The following is an 18,519-nucleotide window of genomic DNA, read 5'->3' as shown; positions in this document are numbered from 1 at the left end:
TTTTCTGGCATAACAGTTTTGACTGTGCTGTTAATGGTGCTTTGCTACTTCATTATATAATATGGGTTTCTACACTGCTTAAATATTAACTGGATAAACAGAAAATTCCTATATATACGCTATGTTTCCTTTTGCACTTAAAAAGGTTTTGAGTGTATCACTGTTACTACGACAAGAACTTCTTGGGCCATTTACATCTAGAACTCAGAAGGACATCAAATATTCTTTTATCACTGTTTGCTTTTTTTAGAAGATAGAAGCTCACATATTCAGCATTTTGCATTAAGGATTCTTTTTAGGGAGGCTGAAGCAGTTGTTGGAAGGCCTGGAGACAGCAGACCTAATGACATCCACAATGGCTGACTATGCATTTTCTATACAAACAGCGTGAGCACAGAGCATATTATTCAGTGAAATCAGGAGGATCCTCACTTCCAATTCCAGTCAGTAGACTGGCTGATTTGTTTCCTTGTGTGAGCTGTCCTGTCTCACAGAAAAGCCAGTATGAAGTGAGAACAATAGCACATTCAGGAAGAAAAGTCTTTCACACAGGAAAGGCAGGTGAAAATAGAGCCTTTTCATAATGGCCTGTTATGGTGTCATGTGAACTTCTATGACTTCAACATAGACCTAGAAGTATCCCTTAAAAGCTGCCCACAACCCACTGGTAACTGTCTTACTGTTGACAGATCTTGACTCCTTTTTATCTTGGAATGAACAGATACATTAGTGGCAAACTGTTTACATCAGTATAAATCTAGGATAAAGTGTTCCTTCTAAGGAGAACATGCCCTGTTCCAGGCTGCCTTGGTGACAACCACACATTAGTTTATAGTTCTGGTTCTTTAATGTGGCTTCCATCATATCCCAAAGTAGTGTAGCTGTATTTTCAAAAGAGCAGCTTTTTCTCCGTTCCCTAGGTCAAACTGACTACAACCTACTACAGAAAAGGTAAATGTTTTCCATTTTGGCCCTTGCAGTATAGCAGTATGTTTTTAAAGTTCCTTCTTTTAAAATTATGTTTAGAAGTTAAAATAAAAATGCTTCTATTTACGTGCACAAATACTTTGTAATTACCTCCATTATTTTCATGATTGACACATAGTAGGCATCTACTATGCAAGCTTATGACGGCAAAGCCAGTTATCAAAGATAAAGGAGAATGTGATCTTGTAGGATATAGAGCACATTTCAGTTTTGCAATGCTGAATAATATTAGAATAGGTTGGCACAAACCAAGCAAAATCACAGACGTCTGTGGGAACTGTACCTATTATCACTTTGACAGATTCTAAATCTCTGTGTATCATCTTACATTCCTTATGTCCCATCTGCCTGTTTTTAACCATCAACAAAACATGTATGAAGTGCTCCTTAACAGGATGTCACTGGTGTTACTATTAACCTGAAATACCCTACTTACTTCCAACTTCATTTTGTCTCCTCATCCTTCGTTGCTTTATGTGCAGCCTTTCATTTCTCTATAGTAGATCTCTATCATTTTTTCTTTCCTCTCCATTGGTAACCACGGATTTTGAGCTCTCTGTATATATCTGTTTATCTTTTTATTACAACACCCACTAAACTGTGCATAAGTTCTGAGACTGCCACTGCTTGTCTACCTGTTAACTGCTTATGACTAATGCTGTTCCATTTGCCTCTCTGAAATCAGCAGCTGAAAGGCAGCGTGTTCCAGTCCCTGACATCTCAGTATATTAGTTGTTAAGATGGCATATTTTTCAAGACAGTTTTATTGATTTCCCCATGATCCTGTTAGCTGCTTCTGGCAGAAAGTAGGGCCATGAAGACTGCTCCTGATGCAAGAGCTATTTTCTTAAACCTGTTAGACACACAAATACTTAAGCAATTTACAAGCTATTTAAGATAAGGATCTGATGGCATCTTTCTTAAAAAGAACAAAGTGTCCTCCTGCTAAAACTGTATTCTCATTTCTATCTCAATCAAGTATGGCTGTGATATGGTTTTCTGAAGACAAACAGCACCAGCTATAGCTATCATTACTCACCTATTTTTTCATAGACTAGGTGTTTCTGAACACTTTTTTTTTCTAGGCAAAATGCAGTTTTACTTTCCTTCAATTAATCAAACTGCACACATGCTGCTTTCAATTTTTATCATATTAATAAGGAAATTAAAGCAGATAATCAATAGAACAGAACACTGAGTTGAATTTAGTTTTATTAATGCTAAAACACTGAACAAAATGCAGTTAAAAAGTCTGTTTTAGTTTCAGAAAAGGAAATAAAAAGTTTAACTATTTACTGTCTTTTCCAGATTTAAAATAAATCTTACCAGTGAATCCTGGAGGACAAACACAGCTGTAGTCTGCAACCAAGTCTAAACAAGTTGAATTGCTTTTACAGAAGCCATAAGTGCACTCATCAAAGTTGATTTCACAGTTCAGACCTTCAAAACCTTGGTTGGAAAAAAACAGAGAGCTATGTATTAGTCTGCTGTATATGTGCCTTCTTTTCTAAAGCATATCTTTGGGTCTCTTTTTCTAAAAAAAGATGGATTGTTTGCAATTTAGTCTTGTAATAAAATTGTCTTGAAGTCTTGTTGGAGGATCCTTCTAAAAGCTTTTTCTGCATTGTTATTAATATGAAAACACATTTGACCATCAAATATACTTTAAAAGCAGCTAATAATTGAAAGAACAAATTTAAGATTCAATATTTTCATTAATCTAGTTGAACTTTTTGTTTAGCAGAGACTTAAGAATCTATATATCTTCTGCCATTTTGAGAACATTGCAGGCAAAGGCAAGTGATGCTGGGATTTGGACATTTGACTATAGCTTTTAAAATCTCTCTTTAATTCTCATAGTTACTTCTCTACTTTTTCTGTATTTGTTTCTTGTGTCATAGTGACCTTTAGCAAATTCAGAAGTCCAACAGTGTTTTTTTGTACTTGAAATTGCTGGAGAATGTCCATTCCAATATCTGACATTTTATGCTCTTGTAAATGTATTCTAATTCACGGTCATGCTACAAAATGACTATCATTAGTGCTGTCACAGGCCATGGCTGCAGGAAGACCATGACTAATGCTAAGCTATCAGCACCCTCAGTGCAAGGCATATTCCCATAATTTCTCAAACTGACCATGGAACCAATTTCCACTGATCCCTAAGTCATTAAACTTTGGAATTACCCTTAGTTCATTAATAATATATACAGTAACAGTTCTCATTTGCATTTAGAGTTTAATCAGACCCATGTCTGACAGGTAACAAGTAAGCCACAAAATCACCAATGTGGATGCCAAGAATTATTTTTCTATAAGGTGGTCAGGCAGACTAAACAGCAGAATGATCTTTTCCAAGCTTAATTTTCAACTGCCATCTAATATCTGTTTTGGCTTCTAATTTGAGCTTGCTAATGGCAGAGGCTGTACTTATGAGAATTATTTGTAGCAATTTCATATTTTTGATGAGTTTCTGAACTTATTACTAGAATGCTTGTATTAATGTATAAATACCTAAAATATTGTAAGCTATGAAATCACCTGACCATTACTCCATACTTAAAAACCAGTTTTATGTGAAGATTAAAATCAAACAAATATAAGATCATTTAAAATGCAGAGAAAAAATACCAGGTTATAAATCACAACCTTGACTTTATTTTTAACTAAAAATCTAACTTAAAAAAAAGCATACAAATATTCAGAAGAAACCCATTTGTGAAAGTATTTCAGAAAGACACTGTAATTTTAAATCTTTTAAAGCATTTTACTTTAAGTACTTTTTTTCTTGAAACCACTCATTCATTCATTCACTTCAGATAACACTGAGCAATGCGCATTTTTTAAAGAAACAGACCAAAAGTGCTGAAAATCACATTATTTTTGTCTGCAAAAGTTCTAATAGATTTTTGTATGGAAGATATATTACAGTCATTATTATGGCCATTGTAATTTTCTTACTATGTTCAGTCATAAAGCTGCAAGTTAGTACATCAGGATAAAATATCTTTGTAGGTTTATTGATTACATTTTCTGTGGATTTCCCATCCTGCTCATTTGTGTTTTCTCCACTCCTTCAGACTTTGCTAAAATCATGAGCTTCTGTCTGAAAAAAAGTAGCGCTTGCAAGTATATCTGTGTGTATTCTAATGAGATGCTTGTTTTATTGGGTGCCTTGGTGGACAAAGATGCAAATGAGACCAGAAAAGAATGAATAACCTACATAGAAATAAAATCTTAACAATGGGTTTGAAATCTGTCAAGAAGATGTTTTGCAGACTGCAGGCAATTTTGAAAATTGTCAAAGATAATAAAAATAAATTATTTTGAACAACTTACCTTCAGGGCAAAAACAATCATAGCCGTTGACATAATTCTGACAGACAGCACCATTCAAGCAGGGAGCTGAATCACATGCATTCACTTTTATTTCACAGTACTGGCCTGAAAAACCTGCAAAGGAAGCAAGATGAGCTTTGATTTTCTTCATCTTTATGAGTTCTATTAACAATGATTTTCTTCATCTTTATGAGTTCTATTAACATGAAACTTTTATTCCAAATGTTGTTCTGTAATTTAAACCAAGATGTGTTACAATCCATATTCCGCTGAAAAATTAAACTGGAAGTCAGAGCTTCTGTATTTTATTTACAAAGAATGAAATTTCACTCATTTCTTACTTGATATTACAAATACATGTTTTTATTGCAGGAATAAAGCAATAAATGAAGTAGGCAGTACTTCTAGAAAGCAAGATGACATTCATAGCAGTATGCAAATGATATATAGATCTTCAAATGTTTTGCTTGTATTAGATTCACTTTAGTATTTTTATGAGACCTTTTTTGAACTTCGCCATGTTAATATGAGAGACAGTACATCAGTTATCTGTCATCCATTGTCTAGTGCTTTCTACTGTGGAGAAGAGCAGTAAAAAAATACAGAGTGCAAATATATTGAGGTGTAACAAACACATGTCCATGTGAGTCAGGTCTTCAGCACATGTAAAGTGCACAGCTTAATTACAATAGATGGGGATGCTGTATGTGTTACTAAAAAGAAAGAATGAAAGTAGATCCTTAAAAGAAAAATCCAAAGACTGATGAAACTTAAAAAAGGAAAGGGTAACTCAGTTTTCTTATTTCTTACAGGTACTTTGTCACACTGTATGGGGTGCAGGTGTCCAGGTGCTGGCAGTGGGGGCTGCAGGGTGGCCTCTGTGAGGAGAGACTGGGGCTGTTCCATGTCTCTGGGAAAATGTTTTTAGGAAAAGGCAAAATGCTGCACAGGTAGAGTGTAGAGTAAGGGGTGGAGGGGGCAGGGCGGGTAGGGAAGGGTGGGAAACAATACTGTGAGCATCAAAGAGAAGAAGGAGGGGAGGATGTGCTCCAGGTGCCTGTGGAGAGGACCACACCAGAGACAATAACCACACTGCTGCCCATGGAGGACCCCAGGCTGGAGCAGATAGATGTGCCCTGAAGGAACTGTGGCCCATGGAGACCCACACAGGAAGGTGGGGGGCGGGGGAGGGGGGGGCTCGCGAGATTTGTGAGGAGCAAGGAGCAGCAGAGAAGAGCTGTCACCCACTGACCACAACCGCCATCCCCCATCCCCCTGTGCTGCTTGGCGGGGGGGAGGAAGTAGAGGACTAGGGAATGAAAGAGTGAAGCTGAGCCTTGGGAAAAAAACAGGGATGGGGCAGATGTTGTTTTAATTTGTTTCTCACTATGCTAACCTACATTAATTGGCAATAAATTAAACCAATTTTTCCTAATTTAATTCTGTTTTACCTATGAAAGTAAGTGGTAAATGATCTCTCTGTTTTTTGTCTTGACCCATAAGCTTTTTCATCTTTTCTTCTCCCCTCAAGCTGGTGAGAAGACAGAGTGAGTGAATGCTTGGGTGGGGATCTGACAGCCATCCAAGGTCAACTCACCACACATCTATAGCTTTGTTCTATGTTAATTCCAAATGTCACCACTAATCTTTGCACAACCATTAGAGCATTCATTTTGATTGGAAGAACAAAATAGATCACACTTCATTGTCACTGAAATATATAAAAAAATCCATATATAAAATGAAAGTTTTCCTGTTGAAAGTTTTTCTTTTTTTCTGTTCAGTTTCTTTACACATACTTTAGTGTAATTATTCAAATGGAGAAAAAGCATTTGCTTTTATATTAGGTTCCCAGAACATCTGTTGTGAAAGATGTATAGTGAAAGCATGCCACACTGTTAAACAGATATTTATTTATGCAAAGAAAAAAATTCCCATTTTTTTTATTTTTCTAAAATTTTTAAATTGTTCCACAGCATATCCAAATGTAGAATCGCGTATTCATTTATTCCTTACGATTTTATCATCAGAATAGTACTTTGGGACTAGCTTTATAGTGAGAATGTCAACAAACCCCTCAAGATGTAAAGTGGTAGCTGACAGCAATGATGGGAAGGTGCTGAAGTACTCAGCCTGCATATCTTATATGCAGTTCTGTATACAAAGAATTTTGCAATAAAAAAAATTAAACCAAAAATAGCTGTAAAATTAGAATCAATTCACAACCCACTAGATGGGTGCTGTGTTTCTAACTTCCAGTGGAAAATGTGACAAAATACATTAGGTTCAATACCTGTTTCATATGACCTATCTCACTTCCTAATAAGTGAAGACATGTAAAATGATTCTTCATATTTTAAACAAAACCAGTAATTTACCATTGTATTATAAGATTAAACGTCATGAAAATGAAAAGCTGAGGCAAAATTAATTAATATAAATCTTTTATTATACATTCTAGCAGACTACACACATGAATTATCACAATTTTAGTTTTTCTTTAATTAATACAGATTTATTTCTTGAATGTATTGTAAACTGCGAGCTTTCAAGAACATCAGATTCCTGGGGACGTTACTAGTTGTTTCACAGGACTCATCAACATTTCTAATTTAAAAGTCCAGAAGACTTCTGGAAGAACACAAAGTGCCAATCATGACATGCTAAAATTTAATATTTTAAGCTTTGCTAAAACGTCAGGTTGGCACTGCAGAAACTGCAAAACCGAGACCAGAGCCTTTCTCAAAGTAATAATGAGAAAGTTGTTTCTTTCTTATGCAGCAAATCTGTAACTTCAAGGTTTTGTTATTTGTATCTGATTGGTCTACAGATGCACAATCAGACATTCGGGAGGAGTTCTAACAAGATAAGTCCTGCCAGCTTCAGATGATAGAATAAATGTTTAAGATGTTAGACTGTTAAAGGCAAATGGGAACCTTTATTCACTCCTTTTATACATATACAGTTGTCTCAGAAACCATTTCAAAAATCTTTTCTCAGGGGACTGGTAGAGAACAGACAGATATCCAATAGCTGATTTCTCAAGTCTTTCTTGTTTTGTTGTATTAATTGATAAGTAGAATAAAGCACTATTTCTTTAGCAGGTTGGTGTTTTAGTATCTATTGCATTTTGTTCTGCATTTTCTATGAAGTTTGGACTAAACTTCAGCAATTTTCCATATGGTATGCTTGAAATGAGGAGCAATGAAACTTTTGCCACTTATTCCCTTTAAGTTAAATATCATGAATTATTAACTAACAATTGTTATTATAAAAAGTTCTTGTTGCTTTTCTTTCCTGCTAGGAAAAAGATAAGAATTTCCTGATGTCATCGAGTGAAAGAGGAGGGACTGGAAACAAAGCTGTAATGAAAAGAGATATTCCTTAAACACGGTGAGACAGAAAGAAAATTCTTCAGTATGTTCCTGGTGTCATCCACCAAAATGTCAAGTTACTGTCATTTTTACTTCTTATAATAAATCTTCACGATTTGTCCTCTTTGAACAATTCTGCATGGAAAAGATGAGAGAACACTACTGCTCTGATAATTTCTCATCTTTCACAGTAGCAGTAGCCATCTTTTATCCTGTGTCCAACAAAAGGGGGTCACCCAACTAAAAGAAAAAGAAATAGATATACCAACTTATTAGAAATGCTCAATAAAGGAAGAAAAAAGAGAAGGTATTGAAGATCTCACTTTTTTCTACAACATAGTATGCCACATCAGAAAAGGAAAAGAGTTTTTTCAGACTAACAAGGGACCTACCAAAACACAGGGAAAAAATGTCTCACTTTCTGAGAAGCCCTAATTTGGAAAGCAATCCTGTTAAACTGTGGTTGAAAATTTTCCTCCCTGCAAAGGTATTCTGTACCATCACTTTCATATAGCTCAAAAGATGCAAAGCTCAGTTTGCCTCCAAAGATTACGTGGTTGAGATCTCTTATTAGATTTCTTTAAATAAAGACTGAAGACTGTCTGCATCCCTCAGAATGGAGAAAATGCCAAAGACAAAGGAAGAATTAAAAATACCAGTCAGAAAAACAAAGTAAGATTTTTCTTAGCAATGCAATCCATAGATTGCCATCTCTGGAATATCATCCCAGTGTAAACAGAAAATGTCTTGGAATTAAATTAGATATTGGATAGGTATTAGCAAAAATTATGGCAAGAGAAGTTGCTATGCTTTTTGTTTTATTTTCAGAGTGACAGGAAATTTCTAAGAATTCAGAGGAGCACAAGGCAAGTAAAGTTGAAGTATGGGAGACAGTTAAAAGAATTCCCTAAAAGAAGGTAGAATGTGTTCATATCTTACATTTAAGTTGATCTAAGTCATGACCAGGATGACATTATCCTAATCATAATAGTAGTTATATTTAAAGGAATAATAATAATAACAACGAAATAGGAATCTGCAGTTAGAAGTAAAATAGAAAATATATTCAGACTTTCAAGGGGGAGGAGGTTGCAAGAGAAGGGAAAAGATTTAGAAAGTGTACTTAATTATGAAGACATGAAATGGAAATACCATGATTTTATAAAAGGCCTCTATGTACTTGGATTAGACAAGCATTAAAAAAGTAAAGAAACAGAACAAAAATTCTGCATCATCAAGGGAATCAGATCAATAAACTAGAAGACCTAGCTGTCATGGCTTAACCCCAGCCAGCAACTAAGCCCCACACAGCCACTCACTCCCTCCCCCCTGGCAGGATGCAGGGAGAGAATGGGAAGGGTAAATGTTAGAAAACTCCTGGATTGAGATAAAGACAGCTTAATAGGTAAAGGAAAAGCCACACATGCAAGCAAAACAAAGCAAGGAATTAATTCACCACTTCCCACCAGCAGGCAGGTGTTCGGCCACCTCCAGGAAAGCAGGGCTCCAGCACACATAACGGTGACTTGGGAAGAAAAACACTGCAACTCCAAACGTCCGGTCCCCCCACTTCCTTCTTCTTTTCCCAGCCTTTTATTGCTGAGAATGATGTCATATGGTCTGGAATATCCCTTTGGCCAGCTGGGGTCACCTGTCCCAGCTGTGCCCCCTCCCAAATTCCCATGCACCCCCAGACTCCTCGCTGCTGGGGTGGGGTGAGGAGCAGCAAAGGCCCTGGCTCTGTGCAAGCCCTGCTCAGCTGTAACTAAATCATCCCTGTGTTATCAACACTGTTTCCGGCACAAATCCAAAATATAGCCCCATAAGAGCTGCTATGAAAAAAGCTAACTCTATCCCAGCCAAAACCAGCATGTTAGCCAAGATTTAACTTGGAGCTGCTGAGAACATAAAGTGAAGTGTGTCTGTCCATGTTTCTAATTTGTCAGGAGACAGAATAATAATGCATTAGGACTGTCTGTTTTTAGCCACCGTTCCAAGCCGACAGGAGCAAACAATCTTCAGCACATTTCAATCCAATGTACAACTGCTATATTGACCGAATGTGTAGTATTGCATTTATAGAAGTGTACTTTTTCAGTCCTGTGAATTTAAGATGGAGAAGATTATTTGTGACAAGAAGATAATTCTTCTCACATAATTCTTCTCCTCATTTACTTCTCTTATCTTTTAGTTCACTATTTAAATCCTTTATTTTGTTCATTTCTTTATATACTACTGTATTTCTGGGTCTGTATCCTTACCTGTATAATGGGTATTAGTCAAATGACCAAACCACAAAACCAAAAATGTGGATCTTTAATTTTTAATTTTGAATACATAATAGGGTTGCACTGATCACATCAATTGTAAAGGTCAAAACTCATTCTCCACACACTTGAAATTTCATATTCTCTGTTCAAAACTGTTTCTAAGATTTTGCTTGCATGAAAGTGTTAAAGCATATCAACTCAAAGTCAAACTTCTTTATTTCTATTAGAAATATTACTTTTGGTATGGATTTCCCTAGAAAGTATTGGGACAACAAAGAAGGAAAGGTATGGATCTTACTTATTGTCATCTCCACAAACAGTAGCTGGTTGCAGTATGTGGTCTTGCAGCCTCCTAGATGATCCGTTTGATTAAATCTGCATTTATCTCAGTTAATCTTTGTATTGCTGCACCATTAAAAGTGTCTTGTATAGGGTAATAGGTCATGAATTCACTACATATCTATAATGGGATGTGATGGGTTTATTGTGCATAGACCATAGTACTTTGATGATATAAAGAATCATAGGATAGTTTACATCGCTAAAAATTGAACCAATTAAAAAACTCATGGTTGATTCTGCCCTCACACCGTTGCAAATCAGAGCAACACAGCTGAAATTCAGTGGTTTCCTAATACTGCTGTAAAACCGGTGTGAATGTGTTAAACTATGCACTATATTTCTTCAGACAGCATGGTATTTCTGAGCCAAACACAACGTTAAAAAAAATCAAGAGTTTGGCAATATCTTCTTTCTTACAAAGTCTTCAAATTCTGCTGTCCTTTGAACCTATACAAATAATAAGTGCATTGGAATGTGATGGAAGGATTTTAATAGCTAATTTGCTCATATAAACGTATGTCTAATATATAAAAAAATGTTTTAAATACAATTTGTATTTTTAGAAGATTTCTTAGTAGTAGTCTAGTGTATTAATCCTTCAGGGAAAAGACCCTTCGAAAAATCAAATATGTTTTATATATATATATATATGTATTTTTTTCCCCCCTTCCCTATATACCTACCTTTCCTGGCCACTGCCTCACAGGCTTGATTCCCATTTTCCCAAGGTTAACTCCATAGTAACTGAGTCTGTAAGTCTGTAGCTGTCTGTTCTTGTATCAATGATGTAATTTTGTCCAGACATCAAGGGACAAATATGGAAACATCATCACCCAGGACATCCCGAAACACCATCCTTTTAAGGCATAGGATCTGAGTTTGAACAGCCTGTGTTCAGAGTACAAAATGGCTGCAAGCAGTGATAACATCTTCTTAAAGGGTGTTTTTTTATGGTGGGGATTAAGTGGCAGAGAAATAGTGGGGCAGGAGAGAAAACTGGGTTTGTGCACTCCTTTTCTTTCAAGTGTTACTTTCTTCCTTGCCTCCTCTCCATTAAGGATGAGCTATAAATTGAGAGAAAACAAGAAAGTTCTCCCACTTGCCATGACTACTGCCTTCCAAGTCCCTGTTCTTTCAGACCTGCACCTGTACAGCTGACCAGCAGACACATGCCAAATCATCAAGGAAATTTGAGGAAAGAAGGCAGTAAAGAGATGGCTATGATGCAATGTTTAAAGAAGATAGAAATGAGGACAGATTCTTTCAAGTCAGGTCTCCTGCCCTGTTTACTGTATTCCACACCTGGTTCCTCTGGTTCCTTACCTTGACAATCAGCCTCCTTACTAGCTTCTGCCTTATTTCTCTTTCTGTTTTACTTTTTTACTAAGCTGTTACTTTCAGATGACTTGTTCAATGGCTTTTTCCCTCTAACTAACTTCCCTTTAATCCATCTCCAAGGATTCTTTACATAATTCTTTAAAAGTTGTTCATAACCAGTAAATAACTGAAGTCTATGCTGGTAACAGCTTTCCTCAAAAGATTGTCTTGAAAAGGAGAGTAGAAGGAAATAAATTTGTGGGAATATATCACAATGTAAAAAAAATATATTTTGATTTCAGGTGAAATTATTGAACACATGAAATTGTTTCATGGATTATGTTTTATGATTAAACACTTGTCTCCACACATGTGAAGGAGCACAGAGGCATGATGGTAGGCGGGGGCACCTCAGTGCCCAAGTCAGGGACACCAACGCCCACTACAGATCCCTCCAGGCTGGTCCAGGGGAGCCTCATCCCCATGGGCCAGGGGACATCCCACACCAGAGGTCAGCAGGGAAGGCATCTCTGGCACCTCACAGACTTCAGGGGGTCAGAGCTCAGGGGTCTGGGTCTCACTGTGGAGTGCAGGGGAAGAGCATTTGGAGATTGTACAAGACTAGTTATGGGATGTTCAGAAAGGGGAAAAAATGCAGGAAAACAGTGAGACAAGGGTAAAAAAAATATTGGTGACCTGTAAACAGGTGTTGGGGTGTGTGTGTGTGTCTGACCATGTCCTGTGCCTGTCCAATCTGTCTTTTCTTCTTATTAAACTCAACTTCTAATTCCCTGGATGAGGGACTCTCTCTTTTTTGCCCATGGTGGGGGTGAGGGTGGGGGGTGGTGTCTATGAGTTGGCTACTGGAGGGACCAAGAGATCCCAAGTGAGTGAGTGAGGAGACCATGAGATCTGGGGGCTGGGTCCTGACGAGGCCATAGGTCTGGGCCTGCTACTGGAGAGATGCGTTTGCATGTGTCTGTGCAACTGAGACCAGGGGATCCTGGGGCAAGCTGCTGCGTAATCTAAAGCCAGTTAGTAAAGGCAATCATGGGGGTGTGTGTGCACGTGCATGCGCATGTGCACACGTGCACATATATGTCTGAGCATTTGTCTCTGTGTGTGTATAGGTGTGAGCATGAGCAGCTGCTGTGGCATGTAGCCTTCTGCTCTTATGCCCAGCTACAAGCAGCAGGGGAGAGTGGGATCCAAGGACACCTACTTGATAGACTGAGCACAGCAGCTAGAGGGATCCATGTTGTTTGTGTGTACAGATATGAATATATATTTTCCCCTAATTACCTTTAATCCTGGTTGGCCAGAGAAGGGAATAGGGTGAGGCTGTTTGCACAGTTTGTGCTTGTGCAAGTGCTGTGTTTCTTGTCTGTGTTGGTCTGTGTGGCTGGCCATGAGTATACATATATACTTACTGTATTTGTGTGTGTGTGTGTGTGCTGGTTGGGAAATCTCTCCCAATCTCGCTACAGCTTGGACCTGGGAGCATGGGACTGTGGAAATGTCACCACTGTTGGGCTACTGGTTTCAGCAGCTCATAACAGACCAGACCCATCTTTTTAGGAAACAACAATTTGTTCTAAACTTTAGAACTCTTCAGAAAACCACCACAGCACAGATCTGTGTTCTTGGACATAGAAATACAAATTTAAACCATGGATATTATTGCATAAGCTTTGAGACGCTCAAGATTCAACTTAGCTCATATTCCACGTTGTGACAATTTTAAGTATATGGCTGCATGGCTACAGCTGGGACCAGTGGAAGGCATTAAACAGCCTTACTGTTCAGCCTAGGAACACGGAGCCAGAAATTTGATTTGGCAGATCTACAAAACAACAAAAAATCTCATTTAGCTTTCATTGTGGGAAAACAAGACAGAGCTAACCCACTTGCTCCTAACTTACATATGCCAGATGAAGAGAAGATAAATTAGTATTCTCATAAATAGCAACTAAACATGCAAGATTTAATCTGAAGTATAATAAAGAAGTGTTCTAAAGGGCCTATAGTGTGAACTAAGTCCTATATATTTTAATTTTTTTATTGATAATACTGAAGAAACATGAAAAAACTGCAAAATACTAAAACCACTGAAATGAGCTGATACTCTATACATTTAAAATGGGAAATAAGAGCAGAAGAAATTATAATTGAAAATCTGTTTTGCATTTAAATGTGTTAAAAAACTATGGGACAAATTTCTTTTGCCTGTGCTTTTTAAAATTTTGACATTTAGGGAAACAAAGGTAGTTAGGCATAGCTGCCAGCCTACCTTAATGTAGTTGCTACAGGCCACTTTTTAGAGTTTTAACTAGTTAGAATTATTTTTTTCTAGCAGTTCCATCCTTTTGAAAATGTTATCTTCTGACACTCCTTAAATTTAACTGAGAATTAGCTAACCAGGTGGAAACTAGTTTGGATTGAAGACCTAGTTATCTGTAATCCGGTCTGGCCCAAACAAGTTTTGTTTTGTTTTGTTTTAAAGGACATAAAATTAACAAGCACAGTGGAAAGCACCTCATTATTAAAAACATAAAAAATAGTTTTCAGTGCTACTTTTGTCTTTATCAGCATTCCTTATTTTAGAAATTAACTCCAGAAAACAACACTTTGTAGAGAGCTTCTTAACAGAGCTACTGACAAGTGTTTTAGGTAATTTTTAAAATGAATAGGTTTTGCTAATATTGTAAAAATATTTTAGGAACTACTGATGTCCTTTCAGAATCAGGAAAAAAAACCACACCCTACATTTTGATCCTACCATGGGCAACAGTCCTACCATTGGAGACAGTCTGAAATCTGAGAAATATTGACTCAAGAGCTCTTGGCACTCAACATGTCTGGTTGGGATGTTGCCACAACTCCCTGTGATGTCATGGCAGGGACACCCTTTCTCAAGTGAGATGTAAATGTCCAGCATCTGTTCCTGACATTCTGAGGATATTTTTTACAGGATGACTAGTAGGCAAGGGGGCATATCATATGGGCAAATACAGAGCTGCAGATAATAAACCCTATTTTTTAAAAGGTTTTGTTATATAGTTCACTTCATGGAGCTGTTCAGAGCTGCCCTTGGTATACTACAGACCTAAGGATTGGGAGGGAAGAAATTAAATGCATAAGTTCAATCTGTTTTTAATAGAATTGTTTGCTGTATGCAGTGTGAATTATGTACTCTGAATGATTTGAAAGGGAAAACTATTGAAAAAGGGGAATTTTTTTTTCTTTGTCTCTTCCTTGTCACATTTTTAAAAGAATTTGTTCTGCAGACAGAAAACATTTTAAATGTAATTTGTATTTATCCTAATTTGTTTCCATTGAAGCAGATGATTAATCTTCAATATGATATAATGTACTTTGATTATGTTTATTTCTCGCTGATCAGAATGCCGACAAATCATGCCTCTTTCACAAACATCAATTAGCTATCTTAATGTGCTGGAAGAACATGAAGAAGACGAAGCTTCAACTCCATTATTTTTAAATCAAGAATGAGTTGAGGGATGTTTTTAATTACATTATAATCCATGTATTCACATTTAATTACCTATTTTTGGTATAGTTAAGTTAGAGAAGAAAAAAGAATAAATTAGTCAACTAAAATATAAATATATCTGCATACTTGAAATTGTACTGGCTTGATATGGTTTTAATTAGGATACCATACAAGTTTCATAAGTTCCATAGACATGATAATATGAAAAGAAATGTACATGACTGTTAACATAGAACATAAAACTATTGCTAGTGGGATAGTACATGAAACGCTGTGTAAGGGGAAATATATTTGCATTTAATTAGTTTATAGTAATGAAACTGTACAACAAAATATCTAGTTAAAGCTTGTAGGTGTAAGAATATGAATGATAATTCAAAGATGATAGTGTGTAGAAAATATTCCTATTTTACATTTTATGAGTATCACCAAACAATTGAGATTTGGAAAACTAATGTAACTTGATAATGGACGTAAGACTACTACAAGAAGAAATGTGAAAAGACAAAATGACTCTATGCAAAATGCAAGGAACATTAAGAATCAAACTTGAGACAGTGGAGATAACCCCCTTTTCTTCCCACCTGTAAAGGCCATGGGAATGAAACATGCAGTTTTCTGATATGAATGCATTCATGCCAGTGCTTTGCTGTACAACTATGTCAGCAAAATCAAGACTATGCATAGCCTGTGATTTCACAGTCAAAATCTCAGAATTACAGAAAGGTTGATGTTGTAAGGGACCTCTGGAAATCATCTGGTCCAAAGCCTCTGCTCAAATAGCATCACCTAGATATGGTTGCCCAGGATCATGTCCAGACAGCTTTTGAATAACTCCAAGGATGGAGACTCCAAAACTGGGCAGCCTGTGCTAGTACTCAGTCACCCTCACACTAAAATAGTGTTTTCTGATATTCAGATGGGACATCCTGTGTTTCAGTGTGTGCCCATTGCCTCTGGTCCTGTCACTAGACACCTCTGAAAAGAGCCTGGCTCTTTCTTTACACCCTCCCTTCAGGTACTTATACACACTGATAAGAACCCTGAGCCTTCTCTTCTCCAGACTGAACAACCCCAGCTCTTTCAACATTTCCTTATAGGCAAGATGCTCTAGTCCCTTAGTCATCTTTGTGGCCCTTTATTGCGCTCTCTGCAGTAGTTCCATGTTTGTCTTGTACTGAGGAGCCCAGAACTGGACACAGTACTCCAGGAGTGGCATTACCAGGGCTGAGTAGTCAACATGATGTTTCTTTACCAAAAAACCCCTCAAAACCATAATTCATGATATGAAGAAGGCAGAATTTACAAGCACAAAACCACAGTAACTTTGTATTCAGATTAACCGGCTTTAGGGAATTAAACATAGTTTTCATTCTTGCAGTGGTTATAAGTTTACTGATGTATTTTAAAGAAGGCTTTTTAACGTTATCAAACATCAATACTGCAGTAGCAATGACCATGTTGTATTAAGGAAGTTATAAAATACAACTTTGTTTATTCTAAGATCACATGTACTAGTGGCACTGGCAGTAAGTACCAGCTGTTTTTTGGCTCACATGAAGATGCAGAATATTTTGTTCCCCTCCTCACACATGCTGCTATAACAACGTTTGCCTTTCCTCTGTGTGAGTGCTCCAAACCTTCATCCTCAACCCTCTTATCCCATATGATGACTTTAGCAGCCCCAACCCTATGCTCTATGAACCAGCAAAGAATTCTGTTCCTTCATCCATTCAACTACTCTCTCCATCAGCCAAAGATAAGTGCTATCAAGAAGACACCTCTGCCATGGATAAATATTTCCATGCAGTCCAGTGAAAAGACACGCGTCCCATAAATACTTTCATGTTATTGAGAGCACATTTATGGGAATCTTCTATCTAAAAATGTATTGTAATATGTGGCTTTTTTAATTTATTTGGCCAATAATAATTTATAGCCAATAATAAATCGGCTAATTTATAATACCCCCGGTATAATATAATAAATAAATATATAATATAATAAATATGATAAATATATTGTAATATAATATAATATAATATAGTATAGTGTGGCATAGTATAATACACACTGTAATCCAGCGCTTGATCATAAAACGTGTGTGTGTGTGTTATATTAGCATCAAGTGGTTAAAGAAATTATGAGCTGTATAAATATTTTGACATGGCCTTCACTGAGTGGCGAATAGCTATCATCAGAGCACGTAACAGATGATGCAGCTGCTACACAACTTTTCTCTACACTGTAAATTCAAGGTTAAAGTACATGTGAAAGATGAATTAAAAATATTACATTAGCTTAAATTATTACAAGGGAAGGATTGGTAACTGACAATTTCTGGGGCTGTAGGCATGGAAAAATATAGGATAATTATTTACTAAGGATATAGTTTCATATATTTTTTGCCAACACACTCTCACGCCAAAGTAATTAGGTTCAGCTCTCAGGCTTTATAATTCTTTATTTAAACTTCATCCTTAAGAAGGGGATGAGGTCTCTGTTTCCACTGGTACTAGCCATATTTTTCTCAGCTAATGGAAAGGTAAAATAAAGCATAAGTAGTCAAGAAAAGGAATTAGATTCACTGGGAGCAATTTTGTGAAAGCAGTGTTGCTTGCAAGTGTCTTTTACATATATGAAGTTGTTTTAAAAATAGTCATTTTTGTGGAATAGGAGATATTCTGTGAAGACATATAAGCAGTGAACTGACTCATAACCATGTTGCATATGTCAAAACCTCAGAATTATTTTGTTCTTCAGAGACTAATGTTATAAAATAAATCATAAAAGGAAAAAAATATTTTCCATTTGCCATAAATAATCAAAGAAACTCTGGGTCAAATCTAAAAAATGCTGTTGTTTCAATAGAAAATATGGAATGAAAATATGTTTCTAATATTTGATACTTAAGAATTATGATTCCACCTAAAAAACAGGTCTAAATGATTCTTTCTCATTCTTAGCAGAGAAGCCACAACCACAGAAAAAGTAATCTGCTATATGAATACATCAGATAAATGAGAGACACTTCCTGAGCCCTATGGGTATCCTGCTTAACAAGACCTGCTTGGATGGTTAAATCTATTAGATCACATCCTTACTTACTAAAAGCAAGAAATCTTTGTTATTAAATTTTATGTTTAATAATGCACCTATTTGAAAAAGGAAATATATCTATCTATCTTTTGCCTAACTCCATAAATTTCTACTAAATTACACTAACACAAACATGGTCTAGGATCAACTTAATGGGAGTTTGAATTCAGACACTTAGCATCAAAGTAATAGTCTTCTAAATTGGTAAGGCTCCTAGACATTTTCCAAGGATGAAAGCATAAAACTGAAAAACATTTTATGTTACAGTCTTTAAAGT

At 36.5% G+C, this 18,519-nt stretch overlaps 1 protein-coding gene across 1 annotated transcript in view; it reads right to left on the bottom strand.

Annotated features, from left to right (window-relative positions):
* The window catches only part of EYS (eyes shut homolog), an 872,029-nt gene that overhangs the window by 638,523 nt on the left and 214,987 nt on the right, over nt 1-18,519 (bottom strand). Inside the window, exons 12-13 of the mRNA XM_056343434.1 lie at nt 4,327-4,440; nt 2,314-2,436 (exon numbers count right to left, since the gene is read on the bottom strand). Coding sequence (XP_056199409.1) covers nt 2,314-2,436; nt 4,327-4,440 — 237 coding nt within the window. The remainder of the gene's footprint in view (nt 1-2,313; nt 2,437-4,326; nt 4,441-18,519) is intronic.

Source organism: Falco biarmicus, chromosome 6 (genome assembly GCF_023638135.1).
Source record: "Falco biarmicus isolate bFalBia1 chromosome 6, bFalBia1.pri, whole genome shotgun sequence".
NCBI classification, from domain to species: Eukaryota; Metazoa; Chordata; class Aves; order Falconiformes; family Falconidae; genus Falco; species Falco biarmicus.
This window is presented reverse-complemented; position numbering and strand designations above follow the sequence as displayed.